Source organism: Palaemon carinicauda, chromosome 27 (genome assembly GCF_036898095.1).
Source record: "Palaemon carinicauda isolate YSFRI2023 chromosome 27, ASM3689809v2, whole genome shotgun sequence".
Lineage (NCBI taxonomy): Eukaryota > Metazoa > Arthropoda > Malacostraca > Decapoda > Palaemonidae > Palaemon > Palaemon carinicauda.
The window spans coordinates 51,892,200-51,913,044 of NC_090751.1; the positions used below are offsets into that span (position 1 = coordinate 51,892,200).

Genomic DNA, 20,845 nt, shown 5'->3' on the forward strand with positions numbered 1-20,845 from the left:
GTGTGTACATTATGTACGTATGCACAATGCTACTACTCATATCAAAACATGAGCGTTCATTTGTTCATATGTTTTAGATTGCTTCGCCTTGTGTAAGATGCTGGCTAAAACAGTAGCGATATATTTTTCTTTCGTTTCGGTAAATAAATGACAGATCGTAACATATTTTTTCCTTTTAAAAAAGAGGTAGGTTGTTTATTGACGTATCATCTATGAATCTTGTTTGTTTTATAATGAAATAGCTTGAAAATATGAATGTGTAAAAAAAGAGGTAGGTTATTTATTGATATATTACCAATAAATTAGCTATGATCAAGAATAGGAGCGAGTTGAAGAAAACAGTTTGGTTATGCACTATAGAAAACTTGCCTCTCTACAATAAGGGTAACATTGATAAAGTATAGTACATATGGTACTGTTTATTTCGTATATGTATAGTATTGTACTTGTAGTGTACAGTACTTTTGTATTGTGTTATGCCATTGTGTTAATTGGTGTTCATGATCCACATTTAGTATATTTTTCTGGAAAATGTCTTAAAACTATTTTTAAACAATTCTAAATTGTTTATGCCAGCATTTCCTGATGTTATTACACATTTTAAATGTCAAAATAGGCAGTTTAAGCATTTTAAATGGCTTTTTAAGTATTCACGAATTTGCCTAAGGGTGGGCCGGTGTCTGGTCCCTAATCCTTGTGAATGTTGGGGCTAACCGTATACTCGCCTTTATCTGTTCATGTTCTCACACATGAGTGCACTCCCTCAACTGCTTGCATATGCTTACCAGCGTGCCACTGTAGGAGTGCTCCCTTACCTGTATGCGCATGGGCCCGCAAGCACTCAGATGCTTGCGCACACTCATACATGAGCACGGCCTTGCGTTCACCTGTTCATAGCTACTAGCTCTACTAGATGTATCTGCGCTGCTATAGGAGTTCCCCCTTATCTGTGCTCAAGCTGGCACACCCTCATTTGCTCGATCATGAGTGCGCCCACAAGTTTTCTTCTGTGTGCCTGTACATCTAGAAGTTCTCGGGCACTCTCCTGTGCTTGAGCCCGAGCCTACTGGAGTATAGCCTTATCTGCTCACTCGTGCTTCTATAGGAGTCAGCTCTCACATGTTCATCTATGGCTTAGAGTGTTCTCCTATAGGATCGCTCCCTCATCGGTTTGCGTGCTCTCTCCTCTACACTCATCTTCATCTAAGGGCGCACATTCACCTTCTAGTAAGGCTAGAACTTGATTGTTCTATGTTTGGCAAAATGTTTTATGAGGGGAGAGAATACATATCATGAATGTTCCTTCCATGATAGTTTATATTGGTATGCGATTTAGGGGCTCTCACACCGACTAACTGGGTTTTTTTCTCACAAAGACAAGTGCACCCACTGCTGGTAGGAATAAGGGGCTTGCCTTTCTCTCCCCTTCCTGGAAGATACCTCTCTTGCTTTTGGGAGAGAGATGCCACAATTGTGTACTAAAGTGTATCTCATACCGAGTGCAGTGCCCTCATAGAAAGGTATGATCAACATACCTATGTGCCTCTGACGATCTCTTGAGTATAGGAGGACAGTATGTACCAAGAGGGGGAGTGTATACCAAGAGCAGTTTGTGGTACAAGTTTTACCTGCCTGTTTCGAGCACTTAGTCTTGTACAAGATCAAGCTCTTATTCTATTGATTGGGAAAAAAAGTCCCCTACCAACCCGAGTAAGTTGGAACCGTAATACATTCTCACCTTCTGTTACATATCAGAAATGCTTACCGTAATTCCTTGAGAATGGTTTTATAACAAGGTTCAGGTGTTTACCCTGCTTGTTCAGCGTTACGCAATTGGACACGTCACGTATGTTCATTGACTCTTGAATAACCGAACTTTTGGCATCTGCTTCATTTCTGCTCTTTCATTACACAACACATGGTGGAAGAGGACTGTTCTCATTGTTTGTATGGGCTGCGAAGTATTATATTCATGAGTGACAAGGTTTCCTTGTGTCTTACAAAACAGGTTGCTGCAAGCTTGTTCTCCACAATCAGAGTTTCATATGGAACCAGTTTCACGCTGCAACTGGGGAAACTTATGAATAGTTACTGCATTTGGGGCCACTATGAAAGTCAACCACGATTGGGAACTCTACAATCGTTTACCACAGTCCGTAAGCATATGATGACCGATTGGGTAGTCTCTCAAGAATTCGACCAGTTACTCTGCATGGTATCGTGGGAGGAGCAACGCTGTATGTAAACCCCATCGAGAAAAGATTTTCGTTATAAGGTACCGGAGCTCTTGCTCCTGCTATGAAGTATTCGAGCGCAGCTGGTGGGGACATTGGCAGCCGCACTCCTCCCTCTCCGGCCTTGGGACGCTCCTTAGATGCTTCGGTCGCAGTCACACTACAACCCAGCGTTTCTCAAGCGTAAGAGTGAGGAAGTAAATGGACCTTTTCCAGTTAAAAGTCAAGAACAAAGACTTCTTGATGCACCTTTCAGCTGCCCCATGGACCATTAGAAATCCGGAGAAGAGAGAAGACGGTTGTCTTCAAATTCGCTAGACAGGGCCATACAAAGGAGACGAGATCTTGCATCCCTTAGGGAGTACATTTGTACAAGAGCTACAGCTTGGTTACCACAGAGGGAGCAGATCTCATGGGGTAATAGTGGAAGAGAGCACAAACTGGTCACTGCTTCCATCGATCAGTTACTACTAAAGACCCAGAAAGGATAACTTATCTGAAATCCTCACTGGTTCTTGAGAGGGTGCTGAGGAAGACTTCTGCAACTTACATTTCCAATCTGTTCCCTAAGGCTCTTCTTCTCCTAGAAAGTCTCGTATAGTGCTCTGTCCTTTACTTTTAAATCTGGAATTCCAGGGAAAGTGATAGGGTAAGGTAAGGCCAAAATTATCATGGAATTCAGTTACTTCCAGCACCTCCAACTAGTGGTGATATGCTGGTCAGGATATTAAGCGACACCCCAACACTGTCCCACACCAGCTTGCCGATAGCCCCCGTGATCTACCTGAATTTGCCACCTACTGGCTAGAACTGAGGAGACACAAGGGCTTATGAGGAGGATTATAGATACCTAAAATGTATTCTTGCAGATGGAATAGTCAACTGGGAATTGGTGATTGGTCATTGGTCTCCCTTCTTGGTTCTCCAGACGCTATTCAGAATGGTCATGACTAGCAGCGTACAGTCCATCATAAGAATGAAGACCACTCTATCTCCAAGAACGTGAATGACATGTAACATCGGATCCATTTGCTGTGTCCTACAAAAGGATTTTTCTGTTACCTCTTGGGAAAGGAGCTACCCCTCCTGAAGTGTTCATGCAAGGGCTCATGTTAGTCTCTTTTAAGCACTTTCAATTGACATTCAGCTACCGACGGTCTCCTCGGCAAACGATCATAGTAAGAGAGTTACAGTAATGCAATTGTTCCCACAATGCCTTCCAGATTAACAAGGACTTCTTTCGACCGTTGATAAGAAGGCTAGTTTCGTACAGCCATGTTCCCGGACTTTGTCTGTCAACGAGGAGGCTAGTTCCACACTTTTGCCTCCCAATGATTGCTCCAACAGCTCCAGAGGCTTAACTGGTTAACAACTAAAGTTCCTCATACCCTTGGTTTTTGGATGGCATCAGGAATACGGGATGATATATTCTGGTAGCTGGATGACAAATTTTGTCATAAGGACACTCTCCTCCAAGAATCTACTGTCCACAGACTTATTGGAGGAGGGATGAGGTGGACACCTGATTTTCCTTCCATCTAGAGGAGGTGATTTGTGGAAGAAAAGCATCTGTCTTTCCATCTACTGGGATTGCTTGCAGCACTTCTAATTTGCATGACTCCCAAAGAGTTTTAAAGAGGACTTGATATTGATGATGACTGGCATTGCTTCCATTTGTGGCCAAAATTACAAAAGGGTTCCTGTTCCCTTCTCAAGTAGGTGCAATCTCAGGAGTAGTTGGTGCGATAAACCTGTGCAAGTTTCTTTCAGGCAAGAGCACAGTTTGAGCAAGACCTGCTCAATCAAGAGAGTCCTGGTGTAGTGGTTCTATTTTATCCCTACATCATTTTTGAGTTGGAAAGCTTTGGTTCTCACCATCGCTTGATATTTTGCCCATAGAGTAGATCAGGAAACTTGGGATTTTACCAGGCTCAGGCTGTCAACAAAATTGGAATATGCCTTCCAACATTGCCAGGGATCCTAAACCCTTACATCTTTCTACTGATCTTTTCCTTATTTTGCTGATTTCTTTGTAGTTAGTTGAAGACCTCGAGATTCAAAGTGACCCTGATCACTCCCAAGCAGCTGCATGAATATGGTTCTCAAATCAGCTTTATGTCTTTCTCCCTTTATTGGAGAAGCTCCCCAATTTCTGTGGCAAAGATACCGCTCAATCCCAGAATCAAGTTTTCAATTTGGATTCAGATCTGGACTATACACAAGAATTTATAGTAAGGGGGGGGGGGGGTTTCAGTCTTGACCTCAGAGAGACTTGAAGCCACATTGATTTTTTCACGAGTTCTCAGGTCTCTTAATCAGACATGCTCAAGTCTGTGATAACCTCGGCAAATGGAGTTGGAAGTGACAATTTTCCAGACACTAATTCTGAAGGATTTATCATCTTCATGGCCTTAGTTCAGGAGCTCATGGCCAGGACCTAGAGTCCAGTTGACCACAAGACCTATTTTTCATTTCTTCCCTACAAATATAACTAGCAGGGACCAGAATGACTTATTCTGTTTTTTTTCTTCTCTCTCTCTCTCTCTCTCTCTCTCTCTCTCTCTCTCTCTCTCTCTCTCTCTCTCTCTCTCTCTCTCTCTTTTTTTGGGGGGGGGGCCACTACGACTACCTTCAACATGGAATGAATAAGAAAAGATATCCTGAAACTCTGTTTTCTTTCTGACTTTTTGCAACAATCGGACACTTGCTCGCAGAACATTCTGTTTTTTTGGAGGGGGGTTGGAGACACTACAACTCTGCCTTCACCATAGAATGAATAAGGAAAGAGATCTGGAAACTCTATTTTCTTTCTGGCTTTGAGCAACAATGGGACACTCGCTCCCACAAGGGATCGAGAGGACCTCCTTGGATTCAATCAAACGCAGCCAAAATATCAGATTTACCCTATCTCTCAGGAAGATCCTAGGAGGCAATTTCTGTAAAAAGAGTAATCTGTTAGCAGTAGATGACCTTTGCTGCTTCTTACCACCACTGGGAGTACCCACAGTTTCCTAGATACTTTTATCCTTGAACCCATGGTAGGGGCTCAACAGAATATATAACAAACAGGACAAGATGCCCCTAGTCTGAGATAGTGGTTGAGACATATGTCCAGAATGAGAGGTAAGATCGACTGGCCTTTTACCTATTCTTTCTTATTCCATTTTTTGGATGCAGCAGTTATGTTATTTGCTAAATAGATGGAGGTGAGATGCATGATACAGCAACTTTTCTTTGCACTAAGTTTGTGAAGAGGTAAACATATGTATGCACCCTTGTTCTCATATGACCATACATTTAGACAACATCCTCTTCTGGGATATAGCTTCTTACTTGACTGTATCTACTCCATGATAGTGACCTAGCCTACCACCTGCCCTTCATGTCCAGGTCATTAGGAGGTTGACAGGAGTCACCACTTTAGCTCATACGCAGGACAAAAGTACAATAGAAGTCCTTCAACTGGCATTTTTGGTATTTTGCTGTTGCCGGATAATCAAAAGTGTTGTTGTATTCCCATAAAAAGGCCATAAATCCTTGTTTAACCCTCCTAATATATCACCCAAGTGACCACAAAGAAGGGATAGATACAAGACAGAAGGAAGTCAATATCAATTGCTTAAATCACTTAAAGAATGGAAAAAAAAAGAATGTTTATAACGCATACTCCTGAGATCTTGTATATTACATGACTCCCAAATTTTCACTCCCCCCCCATACTCCTGAGATCTTGTATATTACATGACTCCCAAATTTTCACTCCCCCCCATACTCCTGAGATCTTGTATATTACATGACTCCCAAATTTTCACTCCCCCCCCAAAAAATATTGATTTTATCAGGTATTTCATGTATTACATTATGTGAGTTAAAAACAAAAGAGAATAATGAAAATTTTGTTAGTAACACATATGGCTATAGATAATAACAAAAAACAGCTGTTTTTTTATGAACCACCAATTTGGATAACAACTTTTGATTTCCTTTCATTTCAACTTTGGTACGATAGTAAACAATTACTTTCATTGTGGGATCTGATGAAAAAGATACTCTGGAAAGAAAAGATGCCCACAATGTGGAGGAATACTTTTTTGTTACCCATATTCAAAGAAAAGGGGGGATGTACAAAATTGTAATAATTATAGAGCAATCAAACTCCTCCCACATACAATGAAGCTTTGGGAAAGGATTATAGAGTGTAGGATCAGGGAAGAGACCAAGATTGGAGAAGAGCAGTTTGGATTTATGCCAGGCAGAAGCATGAAGGATGCAACGTTTGCACTAAGGTAGTTGATGGAAAAATATAGAGAAGGCCAAAAGGAATTACATATACTGTGGAACCTCTGCATACAATTGTCTTTACATATGATTGTTCCAACATCCGAAGTAAAATTCCATCAAATTTTTGTCTCGACACCCAAAGTAATGCTTCAACATCTGATGTAGATCTTGTTTACGCCGGTAGATGGCAGCACGTAAGAAGGACGCCATTGAGCGTCGAGTGCTCTGTTCTCTGTTCTTGTGTGTATCGTGTGGTTGTCCTCTGTTTGGTCTGTTATTAACAGTGCTTATTTTCTTCCTTTTCTCACATTTCCTTTTTGATTTTACCTATAATCATGGTGCCTAAGAGGCTAAGTTTCAGTACAGGTAGTGGTGAGAAAAGGAAGAAGGCAATTCTTTCATTAGAATTGAAGCCAGAAATTATAGAAAAACATGAGAGTAGTGTGCATGTGAGTGATATGGCTAAACAAGATGGCTGGAATAGGCCTATGATCTCGACGATCATCAAGCAAAAGGCAGCCATTAAAGCAATACCTTAGAAGAGATAGAACGCCTTTTGTTGATAGGGATAAAGGACAATGAGATTGTTGGCAACGATCATTTGTGAGAAGGGCCAGTGTGATGAATAGAAAGAAAGAAAAAAGTGAAGCAAAGAAAACTAAGAAAGCATTAACAAGCTCTTTTAAAAAAGTCCTCTCTCTTTTTCTGTTTCTCTCTAAACATAGCATTAACATGTTCTTTAAATAAAATTTCTCTCTCTCGTTCTTCGCTGTTATAGTGTTAGATACGTCTATTATTTTTTTTTCCGAGAGAGAGAGAGAGAGAGAGAGAGAGAGAGAGAGAGAGAGAGAGAGAGAGAGAGAGAGAGAGAGAGAGAGAGAGTGTGAGTGTGTGTGTGTGTGTGTGTGTATTTATTGATTTAGAGAAGGCTTATTGTAGAGTTCCACGGCAGGAGATATAGAGATGTTTGAGAGAGAGGGGAATACCAGAGAAATATATTAGACTGATTAGAGACATGTATGAAGGAGCAGGCACACAAATAAGAACGAGTGTTGGTTTTTCCGAGACGTTTGAAGTGGGGGTTGGGTTACACCAGGGGTGGTCATTAAGCCCCTATTTGTTTAATATAGTAGTGGATGTAATTACTGAAAGAGTGAGGGAACAGTCACCATGGATCATGCTGTTTGCAGATGATATAGTTCTGTGTACTGTAATGAAACCAGAGAAGGATTGGAGGGGAAGATGGAGAGAGGAATTGGAGAGCAGAGGGCTAAAGATCAGTAGAACACAAACAGAGTATATGTGTTGCAACCCGCAGAACCAATTAAATGATATACACTTGCTGGGTGAAGTAGTAAAGAGGACAGAAAAATTGAAGTACCTAGGGTCATATGTGGAGGAAACAGCGGAATTCCAAACGGAAGTGAACAGTAGAATTCAAGCTGGATGGAATAATTGGAAAAGAGTGTCGGGAGTGTTGTGTGATCGAAGGATAAACTTAAAGTTAAAGGGAAAGGTACATAAAACTGTAGTGAGACCTGCCATGACATACGGTGCAGAGACCTGACTCATGAAAAAGCTCTTTGAGAAGAAAATGAATGTTGCAGAGATGAGAATGCTAAGATGGATGGCTGGGATCATGAGACTGGATAAGGTTAGGAATGACTTGATAAGGGGAACAACAAAGGTTACAGAGGTGTCAAAGAAAATCCAAGAAAATAAACTGCACTGGTTTGGCACGTAATGAAGAGAGACCAGGAGGATGCTGGATATGGATGTTCCAGGTAGGAGAAGGAGGGGGAGACCAAAGAGAAGGTGGATGGAGTGTGTAACAGCAGGTATGGAGGAGAAAGATCTCACAATGGAGGACATCGGAGATAGAAGAACTTGGAAACGGCTCTCTAGAAATAGCGACCCTGCATAGTGAGAAAAGCTTTAGTCGAAGAAGAAGTTAAATGACATCAAGCAGAATATGACGGATATATTATTACATTCTACCCTTTTCACTATGGACACAAGATTGGCAAGGAAATACACTATTATATTAACGTTTAATTGTAATTGAAGCTGGGAAAACAAACTATGCTCAATCTGTTTGCCATCATGGAAAGCTGTGTACACAACTGGAGAAAAACAAAAAGCAAAATTAGTTAATGGTGTATTTGCTTTATGAAAAGGTAAACCAAATTGCACAAAAAGTACTTAAGAATTGTAGGGAAAAGTTAGTTTCCTGAGCTTTGAAATCAAGCACCGCAAAGCTTAAGACTAAAATTATTGTGCATTGGCAACAGGATGAAATGCCTGTAAACTTTGATATGCCATTAAAATGGACAGTAAATGAATCATGAGAGGAAAGGATTTTTGCTAAGAACTATATGCGGTACCTTTATATGCTAAAGTGAAAATTATTGTTCAATTAATAATTGGTTATTATAGCAATAAAAAGAAATGCTTTGAGGTTTGCCTATATCAGGTGATTTGAAAGGCATATACGGTAGTGTTGATTATATAAACATAAACAAAAGAAGGTATGTATATCTGCTGTGTTTAGGAAGGTATGTAAATCTGCTGTATTTTTATTTCTTAATAAGAGTAATATGAGAATACAGTATTATATGCATTGCTATTGGATACAGTTAAGCAAAACATATGTTATATAAAAATCTTGCTTGGGAGCCAGAGTATGGCAAGTGTAATTCTATTTGTTTCCTGTCTCTAAGTACTTTAAGCAATTTTTTCCCATTTACTCTATATTTAACTTGCCTTACAAGTAAGGTTTTGAAAATATAAGATAAAATAACACTCTTACATACAGTCATCATCATCATTTCCTATGCCTATAGATGCAAAGAGCCTCAGTTAGATTTTGCCAGTTGTCTTCATCTTGAGTTTTTAAATCGATACTTCTCCATTCATCATCTCCTACTTCACACTTCATAGTCCTCAGCCATGTAGGACTGGGTCTTCCAACTCTTTTAGTGCCTTGTGTAGCCCAGTTGAAAGTTTGGTGATCTAATCTTGGGGAGTGCAAAGACCATGCCCAAACCATCTCCTTCTACCCCTCACCATGATCTCATCCACATATGACACTTGAGTAATCTCTCTTACAGTTTCATTTCTAATCCTGTCCTGCCATTTAATTCCCAATATTCTTCTTAGGGCTGTGTTCTCAAATCTACAAAATTTGTTGGATATTGATTCATTGTCATACCACGACTCATGTCCATACAGTAACACCGATCTCAATAAGCTGATATATAGCCTGATTTTTATATGTAATTTCAGTTTCAGGTGATTCGATTTCCAAATTTTACTTAACCTAGCCATTGTCTGATTTGCTTTTTACAATCTTTCATTAAACTCTAATTCTAAAGATCCTGTACTAGAAATCATAGTTCCTAAATATTTAAATGAATCCACCTCATTAATCCTTTCTCCTTCCAATGATATTTCATCTCCCATTGCATATTCTTTTCTCATCATCTTTGTCTTTCATCTATTTATCTTGAGCCCAACCTCATGTGATATTTTATGCATTCTGGTAAGCAAGCATTGCAAGTCCTGTGGCATTTTGCTAATAAGGACAGTGTCATCAGCATACTCTAGGTCTTCTAATTTCCTGTCACCAATCTAGTCCAATCCGTCTCTACCATCCCTGAACTGTTCTGGGCATTACAAAATCCATGAGGAAGATAAACAACATAGGTGAAAACATATTCCCTTGGAGTACTCCACTGCTGACTGGAAATTCATTTGATAGGACTCCATTAACATTAACTTTGCACTTGGTATGCTCATGAACAGAATTCATCAAATTTTCATATTTAAGAGGAAATTTTTATTTAATTTTTATATTCTCTAATTCATTTTTTCTTTTATATGTACAGTATAGTGTATATATTTTCAAGTAAAATGACACCACGCTATACACTGTTTATTCATAGGAATCTGATGAATGGACTTACCCACAACAGCTGGTGCAATCTTATATGTCTGATGATCAGCTGTTGCTTTGCTTGCATGCTAAAACATTAGTCGATCAGTTTGTTGGAAGTAGCATGCTATCTTAAAAAGAAATTATTTTGCATGATATGAATTTCGGAAACGTTATATTTACAACAGTATTCTAAACCAGGCACGTAACTTAATAACTAAACTTAAACAATAATAATTTCACTGATAAAGAGCACGCCTGTGAATTTGAAACCAGTAATGGCAGACTCGCTTTAGATAATATTTAATGAATTCATAAAGTTTGGCCGGGGGATGCCAGTTAAACGGGCTTGTCGATGTATTGGATGCCAATTGGAGGCCTTTTTATTATCAATATTACTTGCTAAGCTACAGCTCTAATTGGAAGAGGAGGATGCTATAAGCCTGGTGGCTCCAACAGGGAAAATAGCCCAGTGAGGAAGGAAATAAGGAAACAACAAGAAAAGTAATTAATAATTAAAGTAGAATATTTAAGATCAGTAACAACAGTAAAATGAATCTTTCATAAATAAACAATAAAAACTAAGAAAAAAGAAGAGAAATAAGAAAGAATAGTGTGCCTGAATGTACCCTCAGGGAAGAGAACTCTACCCCAAGACAGTGAAAATTGATGGTACAGAGGGTATGGCACTGTCCAAGACCAGAGAACAATGATTTGATTTTGTAGTGTCCATCTCCTAGAAGAGCTGCGTACCATAGCTAATGAGTATCTTCTACCCTTACTAAGAGGAAATTAGCTATTGAACAATTACAGTGCAGTAGTTAACCTTCTGAGCAAAAAGAATTGTTTGGTAATCTGTGTCATCAGGTGTTTGAGGACAGAGGAGAATATGTAAAGAATACGTCAGACTATTTGGTGTATGGGTAGGCAAAAAGAAAATGAGCTGTAACCAGAGAAAAAGATTCAGTATAGTACTGTCTGGCCAGTCAAAGGACCCAATAACTCTCCAGTGGTAGTATCTCAACAGGTTGCTGGTGCCCTGTACAATCTACTACCTACTGTACTTTGACATGCCTGAGTTGGCTATAGGGACTTCCTCCGACCTAGGGATAAGTTTCTTATTAAAAGATGAGGTTGTGTATTTATGTAAGAACAAATCACAGATTTAAAAATGAAATTGTATTTTTTTCAACTAAACAAAACACACACACTCACACAGAGAGAGAGAGAGAGAGAGTGAGAGTGAGAGTGAGAGTGAGAGTGAGAGTGAGAGTGAGTGTGTGTGTGTGTGTGTGTGTGTGTGTGTGTGTGTGTGTGTGCATTTTAAAAATAGCTATCATAATTTTGTTATAAAAATCCTCATTGTCTAATAGGAATACAGTAATACCTGTAGATACAAAATTAATTCATTCTGGAGTGGCTTTCATATCGTAATTTTTTTGTATTATGAGGGCAATTTTACGTGTAAATTACATAATTCGTTCCAAGCCCTACGAAAACACCACATTGAATTTTATAATAAAGCTATATTGTACTTACTCAATGAAATACAACCAAATACTGTAAATTTTAATCATTCAATACTTAACCTTATTGTAAATACCTGTAAATAAAGTTGCTATTAGAACATAATGCAATAATAAATAGAAAATAATGAAAATATGGAACCTTACCTTTCGAGTTAGGCAATGTTCAATAGCGAAAGTGGCAGTAGAGGAAGAGGACAAACGTATTGGAACATTTTTACATGGGAAGGTGATCCTAGTACTGTACTGTATGTTCTCGCCTTATATGCAGGACGAGAGTTTACATATCTGGAATGCTTCTGTTTCAGTACATGGCATAGGTATTCATACTCCCACCAGTATTTGGTCTTGTATAGCAGCATATTCAAGTTTGCTAAAATGGATGTGGGCTGCTGCCCTTGTTCCTCTCCTTCCCCGGAATGTTTTGATGACACATCGATAACAACTGCGCTGGTTGGAGAAGTAACTTGAAGTCGATATTCTCATTTCCTCACCAGCAGCTCTCAATGAAACGGCTTTCCTCGAGTTCCCTTTTGATGGGCTTGTCATCTATGCGCATTATCATTCAAGTGCATGATCTTTCACACATGAACTTCACTAACATGATCATCCACTTACTCAATTGTCTTCCCACAATCATCCATCTACATGCACGATCATCCACATACATGAGCTTCAACACGCTATAACTTCACAAAAACGATTATCTACGTACGTGTGTTGGAGGGTATCATAGGGGGTGTTTCCCTCAAGACTGTCTCCCTTCTCTGCATTAGCAAGAGAGTAGGATAGTCTAATGGTCTTCGTCATGTCAAACTTTTGAGGGATGGGGGTTCTATCACCTTTGTTGTCATGTACACTGTATTTTTCAAAGATCCAGTACTAGTGGGAGTCTTATCATCAGTTCAGGACCTTCTCGATCCTATCCCTCTCTGTAAGTTTGCTCGGGTGCAGCCTTCTGATTAGCACCAACAGGATCTAAAACAGAGTATCCAGATACTGTTCCATTTGGGTTGGTGAAACTGCTATTTTGCAGAAGCACCTTTGGTCAGTGCATACCTCTGCCATCTCGAGGAAGAACTTACAAGTCTAGCCCTGTGAGTAGCCTTCTGGTTTACCTGTTTGCATGTTTGAAGCTAAGGGTTAGATCCGAAGGTGTTTGACCACCTTTTCTTTTTCATTGTATGGATGTTGCTCACAGGCCCTTGGACCCCTTTCTTTGGGTCCTGGGTAAAGAAGTTAGTAGGAGTCTCAGAGAGGTAGAGTGGGTAAAATGACTTGCTTATCTATCTCTTTCTGTTGCCCTTGCAAAGAAATGCAGGTCTGACCCTGCTGATGTCATCTTCCTTCAGTATGGTTCCATTGGACTTCCTCCCACCAGTTAGTGGAAATCCCTATTATAAGAATGAAAGGTTAGTATAAATATAGAAACAAATTAAAAATTTTAAAAGTAATTTATATTTTTCCTTCCTACAAAAACCTGGAGTCCTCTAAATTAAAAAAACTCCAACCTTAACGAGCCCTCTCAGTCCTAAGGACAAAAATGGCTGTTCTGTTTCAGGCAGCTGAGCGAGTTTTCCCTCTTATGCCATCATTATTAATCAACTACAGTAGGTATCTTGTTAACTATTCAATGGGCATTCCAGCGCTGTTGAAGACACATCCTATTTTAAAGGACTCGGGTTGGGTTTGTATAGTGGGGAAAATTACAATTTCTTTCTGAAATTTATGTTTGCAAATAATTTTTTTTTTTTTTTACACTGTCAGTTGATTATTTAAGGAAAGACGGGTTTGAAAATTTAGAATATTTATGAAAGCTACAAGGCATTTAAGAGCATATCTTTGGCTTTAAAAAAAACAAACTTAGATTTAATAATGGTGTTTAAGTTTAATGTTCTCTAAACTTTATCTTTGTTAAGGATGACTACATGGAAGCCACCCAGAGATTACACCAGACAGTTTTGAGGGCACACAAAGTCAATCCTAATTTAAGATTTGAAGTCTTCATTCACAAAGTAGACGGACTTTCAGACGACATTAAGATTGAAACTCAACGAGATATTCATCAGCGAGCCAATGATGATTTAATAGATGCAGGTATAGTCTTTAGTGATACTGTATAATGATCATTATGATATCCAAAGGAAAATTCAACTGTGTAGACTTGTGTTTGTTCCGTAACTGGAATATAAACCACGCTATTTAATAGGGGTATTACTTTCGGCGTAGCTGAAATGACGAGCCATTAATTTGCAACGAGGGTTTACTACCCACACCGCTAGTTAGCAGGGGTAGGGGAGGGTAGCTTGCTACCCCCCTCTCACACACCTGTGCTTGAGCTCACTTTGCTCTCGGCTCGGATGGTAGTTGAACATGTCTGCTCTCATCCTCGCCGTCATTTGGCAGCCATTTAATGCTTTTTTGCTTTTTCTATTCTAGTTGTGTGTGTGAAGTTGGCCTCTGCGAATATGCGCACCTGCCCTGGGCTTCCCGACCACCCGTGTGGAACAATCATGTCGGCGGTTGAGACTGATCCTCACGCCCTTTGCCCTTCCTGTAGGGGCCAACGGTGGGACAGCGATAACAGGTGTAGGGAGTGGTCTACCTCCCAGTGGGAGAGGTTTTCGGGACGACGGAAGAAGTCCAAACGGGATATTTCTCCTTCGAAGGTTTCTTTGTAAGGAGAAACACCCAAGGCCACTTCTTCCGTTGCCCAAACCTCCTCCGAAGCTCCCACTCGATCGGTCTCTTTCGAGAGACCGTCGAGTGGTAGCGTAGACCGATGTAGTGTTTACCAAACTCGGGGCTCGAGAGATGACGTTGCTTACCCTAGCGAAGCAGCTCCACTTCTCCCCCCGGGGGAGGATATGTTACTAATCCCCCTTTGTTCCAACACGGAGTACTTACCTCGAACTACTTTCTTAGGAGTATCTGGGATCTCCTCCCATCCGACCAGAATTTTGTGTAGTTTACCCTATTCCCGTTCTCTGTGCGGGGTAATCTCTGTTGGAGTGATACTCGCCCAGAGATGACCCGGGGTCAGAGAGCATGCTTTCTCAGGTCTCGCTCCTCAGTAAGTTCTGGTCGCGTCGGCGTTAACACACTGACGCTCTCTCTCTAACCCAGTGCGACCCTTTGTGTCCCCGATCCCTTTGTGTCCCACGCAGGTCCCTTGTGTGCTTCCCTTCCTTTCCCTCTGTGTTCCTGTGTCTCGCGGTATATTGCTAGTGCGTTACAGAGCAGCCCCGTCGTTGCCCTGGGCCTATGACCGGCAAATCGTGTGGCGCTTTTCTCTCAAAATCCGAAGTTGACCCGCACTCCTTGTGTTCGTCGTGTAGGGGCAGTGTGTGTTCCCCTACAGCCACGTGTCCGGAGTGCGAGTCCTTGAATGAAGTGCAGTGGGTGTGTTATGGCACGAAAAAGAAGAAAGCCTCTTGACGGCCTCCGAGGAAGCCCAACGTCTCTTCGCCTCTCGCTTCGCCCGGCGTCCCGTCGGATAGAGCTTCTCTACCTTCTCCCCTTACCCAGAGTAGGGGTCGAGGTAAGTCTGTTGCGGGGAAGCGGCCGGTGGCCCTTCCCCAGGAGTCTGAATTACCAGACAGTGGTATTGTGTCTTCTGTCCAGGCAAGTGGGGGGCCTGAGGGAGGGGCGGGTGTGTTTTCGGGGCATGGGGCCCTGGACAAAGCAGGCCCTGTATCTTCGGGCAATACTATGTGGGGAAAGACGGCAGCAGTTTCTTCTCCCGCCTCTTGGGCGGGCTTTTCAGGTGCGTCAGCAGCTGAGGGTGACGCTGAGAAGAACGACTCGCTGCCATCAGACGTCCTCGTGTGGGCGCCTCCCAAGACGCCCTTCAGATCACCCCACAGAATGGAAAAGGAGTTTGAGGCCTGGTTCCCCACAAGGAGCTCCCCCGTTCCCCTCCAACACCGTCAGCGTCGTTGTCAGCGGTTTTTATGGAGCCTGCGTCGTCGGCCGGGCCCCATGCAGAACCGACAACGACACGTCTACTTTCGGACCCTCCAACGAGACCCTTCAGATCCTCGGCTTCCTCGTTTGAGGCCCACTCTTACTCGTCAGATGAAGGAGCCCCGAGAGACCATAGAAGGCGACGGGATAGGTCTCGCAGGAGACGATCACGTTCGCGCTCGACTTCAAGACCCTTCCACGTGGATAGACGTTCAAGGTCCCCAAGGAGGAAGTTCAGGAGAAGTCTTTCGCCGGAGGAAGAATGGGTGCGGGTTTCCATCCCACATAGCCAACTCCTGGGGGCGGCAGCCGTCGCGGGCACCTCGGGATGGCTCCCTAGACGCTGATTACCAGTAGGATTCATCGACGGGAGCAGATTTGACCGACAGAGGAGCTCATTGTATCAGACGTCGAGGGACAGGCATAGGTCCGCGAAGGTTCCGACTCCACCCGCCCAGCGGGGAGAGTCGCCACTTCGGTCTGGCAGCCGCGTCCCTCCTTCAAGATCTCCAAGGAGACGTCCAGAACGAGAGAGGTTCTTTTCCTCGACGGGCAAGCCCGCGGACCCCTGGTCCTCCAGAAGAAGGGAGAAATCAAGGACGGAGACCTCCGTCCCAGCGGTGATGCCCGTCCTACGGCCTGTAGCGAGGTAATTGGACCACTCCAAGAGGATGCCACCTCCTGATACGGCTCCCCCCGTCGGAGGTCCGGCGTCACGAGAACTAGGACCCCCCCAGACAAGAGAGAGGATGGGGAAGAAGACTCTCCAGCGGAGGTTTCCGCTTACTGTAGAGTCATAGGCCTCATCCGACGACACCATAGGCTGGATGAGCCGGAGCCCTCGTCTGACGAGTTCTGGCTCTCGAGCCTCAACAGGATGGTGGATGCCCCCGTTCAACAGAAGCCCTTACTAGCGCTCCCGGTGGCTAGAGACGTGAAGCTGGGATTGGCACGTGAGCAAGGTATTGGCCAACCATGCGGAGGCCCCCAAAAACCAGAGCGCCTCTAGGCTTCTCCAGGGCCTAAAGACTCAGTCGCGGTTCTATCTCCCGGAAGGCCACCGCGTGGGACCCTGCGCAGTAGAACCAGCAGTCGCCATCTTGGGACAAGGCGCAGAAGAAGAGAGGGCGACCACAGCCCCGGTTTGTTTCTCGCCAGCGGAGACCGCCATGATGGAGAAGCTGTCCAAGGACCTGGTGCATGTGTCATCCTGGCTGGATTGGTGGGCCGCCACTCTGGTAGCGTACCAATCCTCGTACGACCTAGCGGTTCCAGAAAATCTGGCCCTGCTGAAAGAGCTGATTACCTCGGAAGGTAAGGCCCTTAAGTTCCTGTCCTATCAGTCAATTATGAAAACCGCTAACTGGATACTGAGGAAAAGGGACACTGTACTCAGCAAACTGGTAAGGCGGCTCCCCGACAGAGAGGCCAGGTCCCTGAGGAGTCTTCCACTGTGGGGCGAGACTGTCTTCCCCCTCAAGGAAGTAGAAGAAGTGATGGAGAGGGTGAGAAAGTTAAAGGATGTGGGGGAACCGAGACCTCCTCCAGCAAAAAGACCCAACCATAGGAGACCTCCTTCGGACGTCCCTCTTCCTCCTCGCGCCTCACCTAACCAGCCCAGGAGAGACGCTCCTACTACGTCCTGGCAGAAGCCTTCTCATCCCTCCCGTAAGGGATCTGCAACCACGCAGTCAACATTTAGGCCCTACTACTCGGCCTCCAGAAGAGGGCGTTCGGGCCGTGCCTCCCGAAGGAGATAGGGAGGGAGGCCCCCTACTCCTGCCAAAGCTTCAGGTGGGGGTATGCCTCAATAATTCTTGGCAAGCATGGTGGGACCAAGGGTCGGATCTGTGGACCGTGACAGTCCTGAAGGAAGGATACAGGTTGCCCTTCCTGGCTGAACCCCACCTCTGATACCAGATCTACAGGCGGAATGGTTGGCACCGATAGACCCCCTGAGAAGGACAGCCCTGCAAGAAGTCTCTGCTATGCTAGCGAAAGGGGCAATGGAGCCAGTCAAGAACCCAGGCCCAGGGTTCTACAGCAGACTCTTCCTGGTGGAGAAACTGACAGGGCGATGGAGACCAGTCATAGACCTCTCAGCCCTCAACAAGTTCATGTGCAAAACCGACTTCAAGATGGACACTCCGAAGTCGGTCCTAGTGGCCTGAGGGGAAGGAGGCTTCATGATATTGATAGACCTCAAGGACGCATACTTCCAGATCCCTGTCCACCCCTCCGGCAGGAAGTATCTAAGGGTGAAATGGGGTACCCAAACGTTGTAGTTCAAGACCCTCTGCTTCGGTCTATCCACAGCCCCTCAGGTCTTCACGAGGATCTTCGCGACAGTCTCACCCTGGGCACACGAACAGGGCATCCGCCTGCTTTGGTACCTGGGTGACTGGTTATTGCTTTCAGACTCAAGGGAAGTACTGAGGGGGCAAGGCGCGATGCTTTGCAGTTCTGCAACGTCCTGGGTATCACCATCAACCTGGAGAAATCCCAATTGATACCCTCCACCAGGATGACCTACCTCGGGATGGTCGTGGACTCCCGGTTGGCGGAAGCATTCCCTTCCGCGGAGAGACTAGACAACCTGAACCAGATCCTACGGCCCTTTCTGTCGGGTCAGCCCAGGAGGGCCAAGGACTGGCAGAAACTGATAGGTCACCTCGTATCATTGGAGAAGCTAGTCCCTCAGGGGAGACTCAAGCTCAGGGGAGTTCAGTGGAACCTGAAAGAAGCCTTGAACCAGAGAGACTCCCCTCACAGAAAGTAGTTCCGGTGACCACGGAATCGAAGGAGGTCCTCAAGTGGTGGGTCGACACTTCGAACACCGACGCTCCGGAGATGCTCCTCTTCACGGACGCCTCCAAGGAGGGTTGGGCTGCTCACTTCCTCGACAGTACAGCGAGAGGAAGGTGGGGACTCAAGGAGAAAAACCTGCACATCAATGTACTGGAAATGATGGCAGTACAGAGGACGTGTCTGGAGTTCGTCCAGAAGCTCCGGGGAAACACCTTGGAGTTGATGTGCGACAACGCCACCGTAGTAGCATACATAAAGAAGCAAGGAGGACTAAGATCAAAGGAGTTGTGCAGCCTCACGTTGGAATTTCTGGAATGGGCCGAAAGGGAGCAGATCAAGATCTCGGCCAGGTTCATTCCAGGGAAAAGGAACGTCCTAGCCGACGGCCTCAGCAGAGTGGGTCAGGTGGTTGGGTACGAGTGGTCCCTCCACCCAGAAGTGGCCAAGACTCTGATCCAGAAGTGGGGTTCGCCGGTAATAGACCTCTTCGTCACGAGACTAAACTCACAGCTCCCTGTGTTTTGTTCTCCTGTGCCAGTCCCGGGAGCAGCGTTCGAGGACGCCTTCCAGCCTCCCTGGGACAACCTCGATGTGTACGCCTTCCCTCCCTTCGGAATGCTCAGACAAGTTCTCAACAGGGTGAGGAGAGCGAGCAACCTGTGGATGACTTTGGTAGCGCCCTGGTGGCCGGAGAGAGAGTGGTTCGCAGACTTAAAGGAACTGGCGCGCCTTCCACCTTGGCCCCTTCCGGACAGGTCAGACCTGCTCCGGCAACCACACTTTCAAAGGTTCCACGAGAACCCTCGGTCCCTCTGCCTTCACGCGTGGAGGTTATCGAGCGTCTCCTGAGGAAGGAAGGCTATTCAGCGAAGACGGCAACGAGGATGTCGGGTTACCCGAGACGATCTTCGGCCGCTGTGTACCAGGCAAAATGAGCTACCTTCACGAAGTGGTGCGCCGCTAAGAATTCCAAGCCGTTGAGAGCCTCGGTCCCGGAGATAGCCGACTTCTTAGTCTATCTCGGGGACGAGGAAATCATGTCCATCCCAGCCATTAAAGGAGTTAGAGCAGCTCTAGATCAAGTCTTCCTCCTGAAGGGCATCGACCTAGGTTCCTCCAGACACATCTCGATGCTCATCAAGAGCTTTGAGCAATCATGCCCTCCGCAAGCGGTTAGAGTACCCCAGTGGGACGTTGGTAGGGTCCTGAAGATGGTGTCAGAGCCTCCCTTCGAACCCCTTAAGATCATCCTAGACAAAGAACTCACCTTCAAGCTTCGGGAAAACGAGTAGGGGAAATTCATGGACTTTCATACGAGGTGTCACACTCAAAGGGCTGGCGTGAAACTACCTTCAAGTTCGTTCCATCCTTCGTGGGCAAGACCCAGAACCCAGCAGTCTGGGACCCCAAGTTTGAAGGATTCTCGGTGCCGGCAATCCCACGTTCAGACAACCCCAGGGACTTGCGGCTGTGCCCTGTCAGAGCAGTACGGAAGTACTTGGAGAGGACGGCCAGGCTGAGGCCCGAAGTCAAGAATCTGTTCGTTTCTTCAGGATTGGTGAAGAAACCGGTATCCAAGAACACGATCTCCTTCTGGTTACGGCAAGTGATCAGGAGAGACTACAGTAGTGTAGGAATTTCTATTCCAGGTAAACCCAGGCCCCACGACATCAGAGGACTGAGTACCTCTCTGGCCTTTGAGAAGAACATGGCAATCGGCTAAATCCTGAGGGCTGGTACTTGGACCAATCAGTCAACTTTCACAGCTCACTACTTGAAGGAATGCTCGAGGAGGTCCCTGGACTGGTTCTCCCTCGGTTCCATCATTTCAGCGCTTCAGAAGATTTAAAGATATAGCCCCAGGGAACCCAGGGGCAGTAAGTCCAAGAGACACAGGTTCCTTTTCCTTACTCCCCCCCCCCCCCCCGTTACCATATTTCTTCTTCCCAGCTGGTTCCCATTTTTATATGGGGTCGCCGTTTCCATCTTTTTCTATTCTGCGCTTCTGCCTCATCAATCCCCTTCTCCTGTAAGTCTCCTCTTACACAGTCCCTCCATCTCTTTCTTGGTCTCCCTCTTCTTCGACTTCTTCCTTG

The 20,845-nt window shown here is 44.6% G+C and overlaps 1 protein-coding gene across 2 annotated transcripts in view; it reads left to right on the forward strand.

Moving 5' to 3' along the window:
• RagC-D (Ras-related GTP binding C/D) overlaps positions 1 to 20,845 on the forward strand; it is a 207,490-nt gene that overhangs the window by 64,853 nt on the left and 121,792 nt on the right. For both annotated transcript variants that reach the window (XM_068351078.1, XM_068351079.1), the window contains exon 4: positions 13,895 to 14,072. In XM_068351078.1, the coding sequence (XP_068207179.1) occupies positions 13,895 to 14,072 (178 nt within the window). The remainder of the gene's footprint in view (positions 1 to 13,894; positions 14,073 to 20,845) is intronic.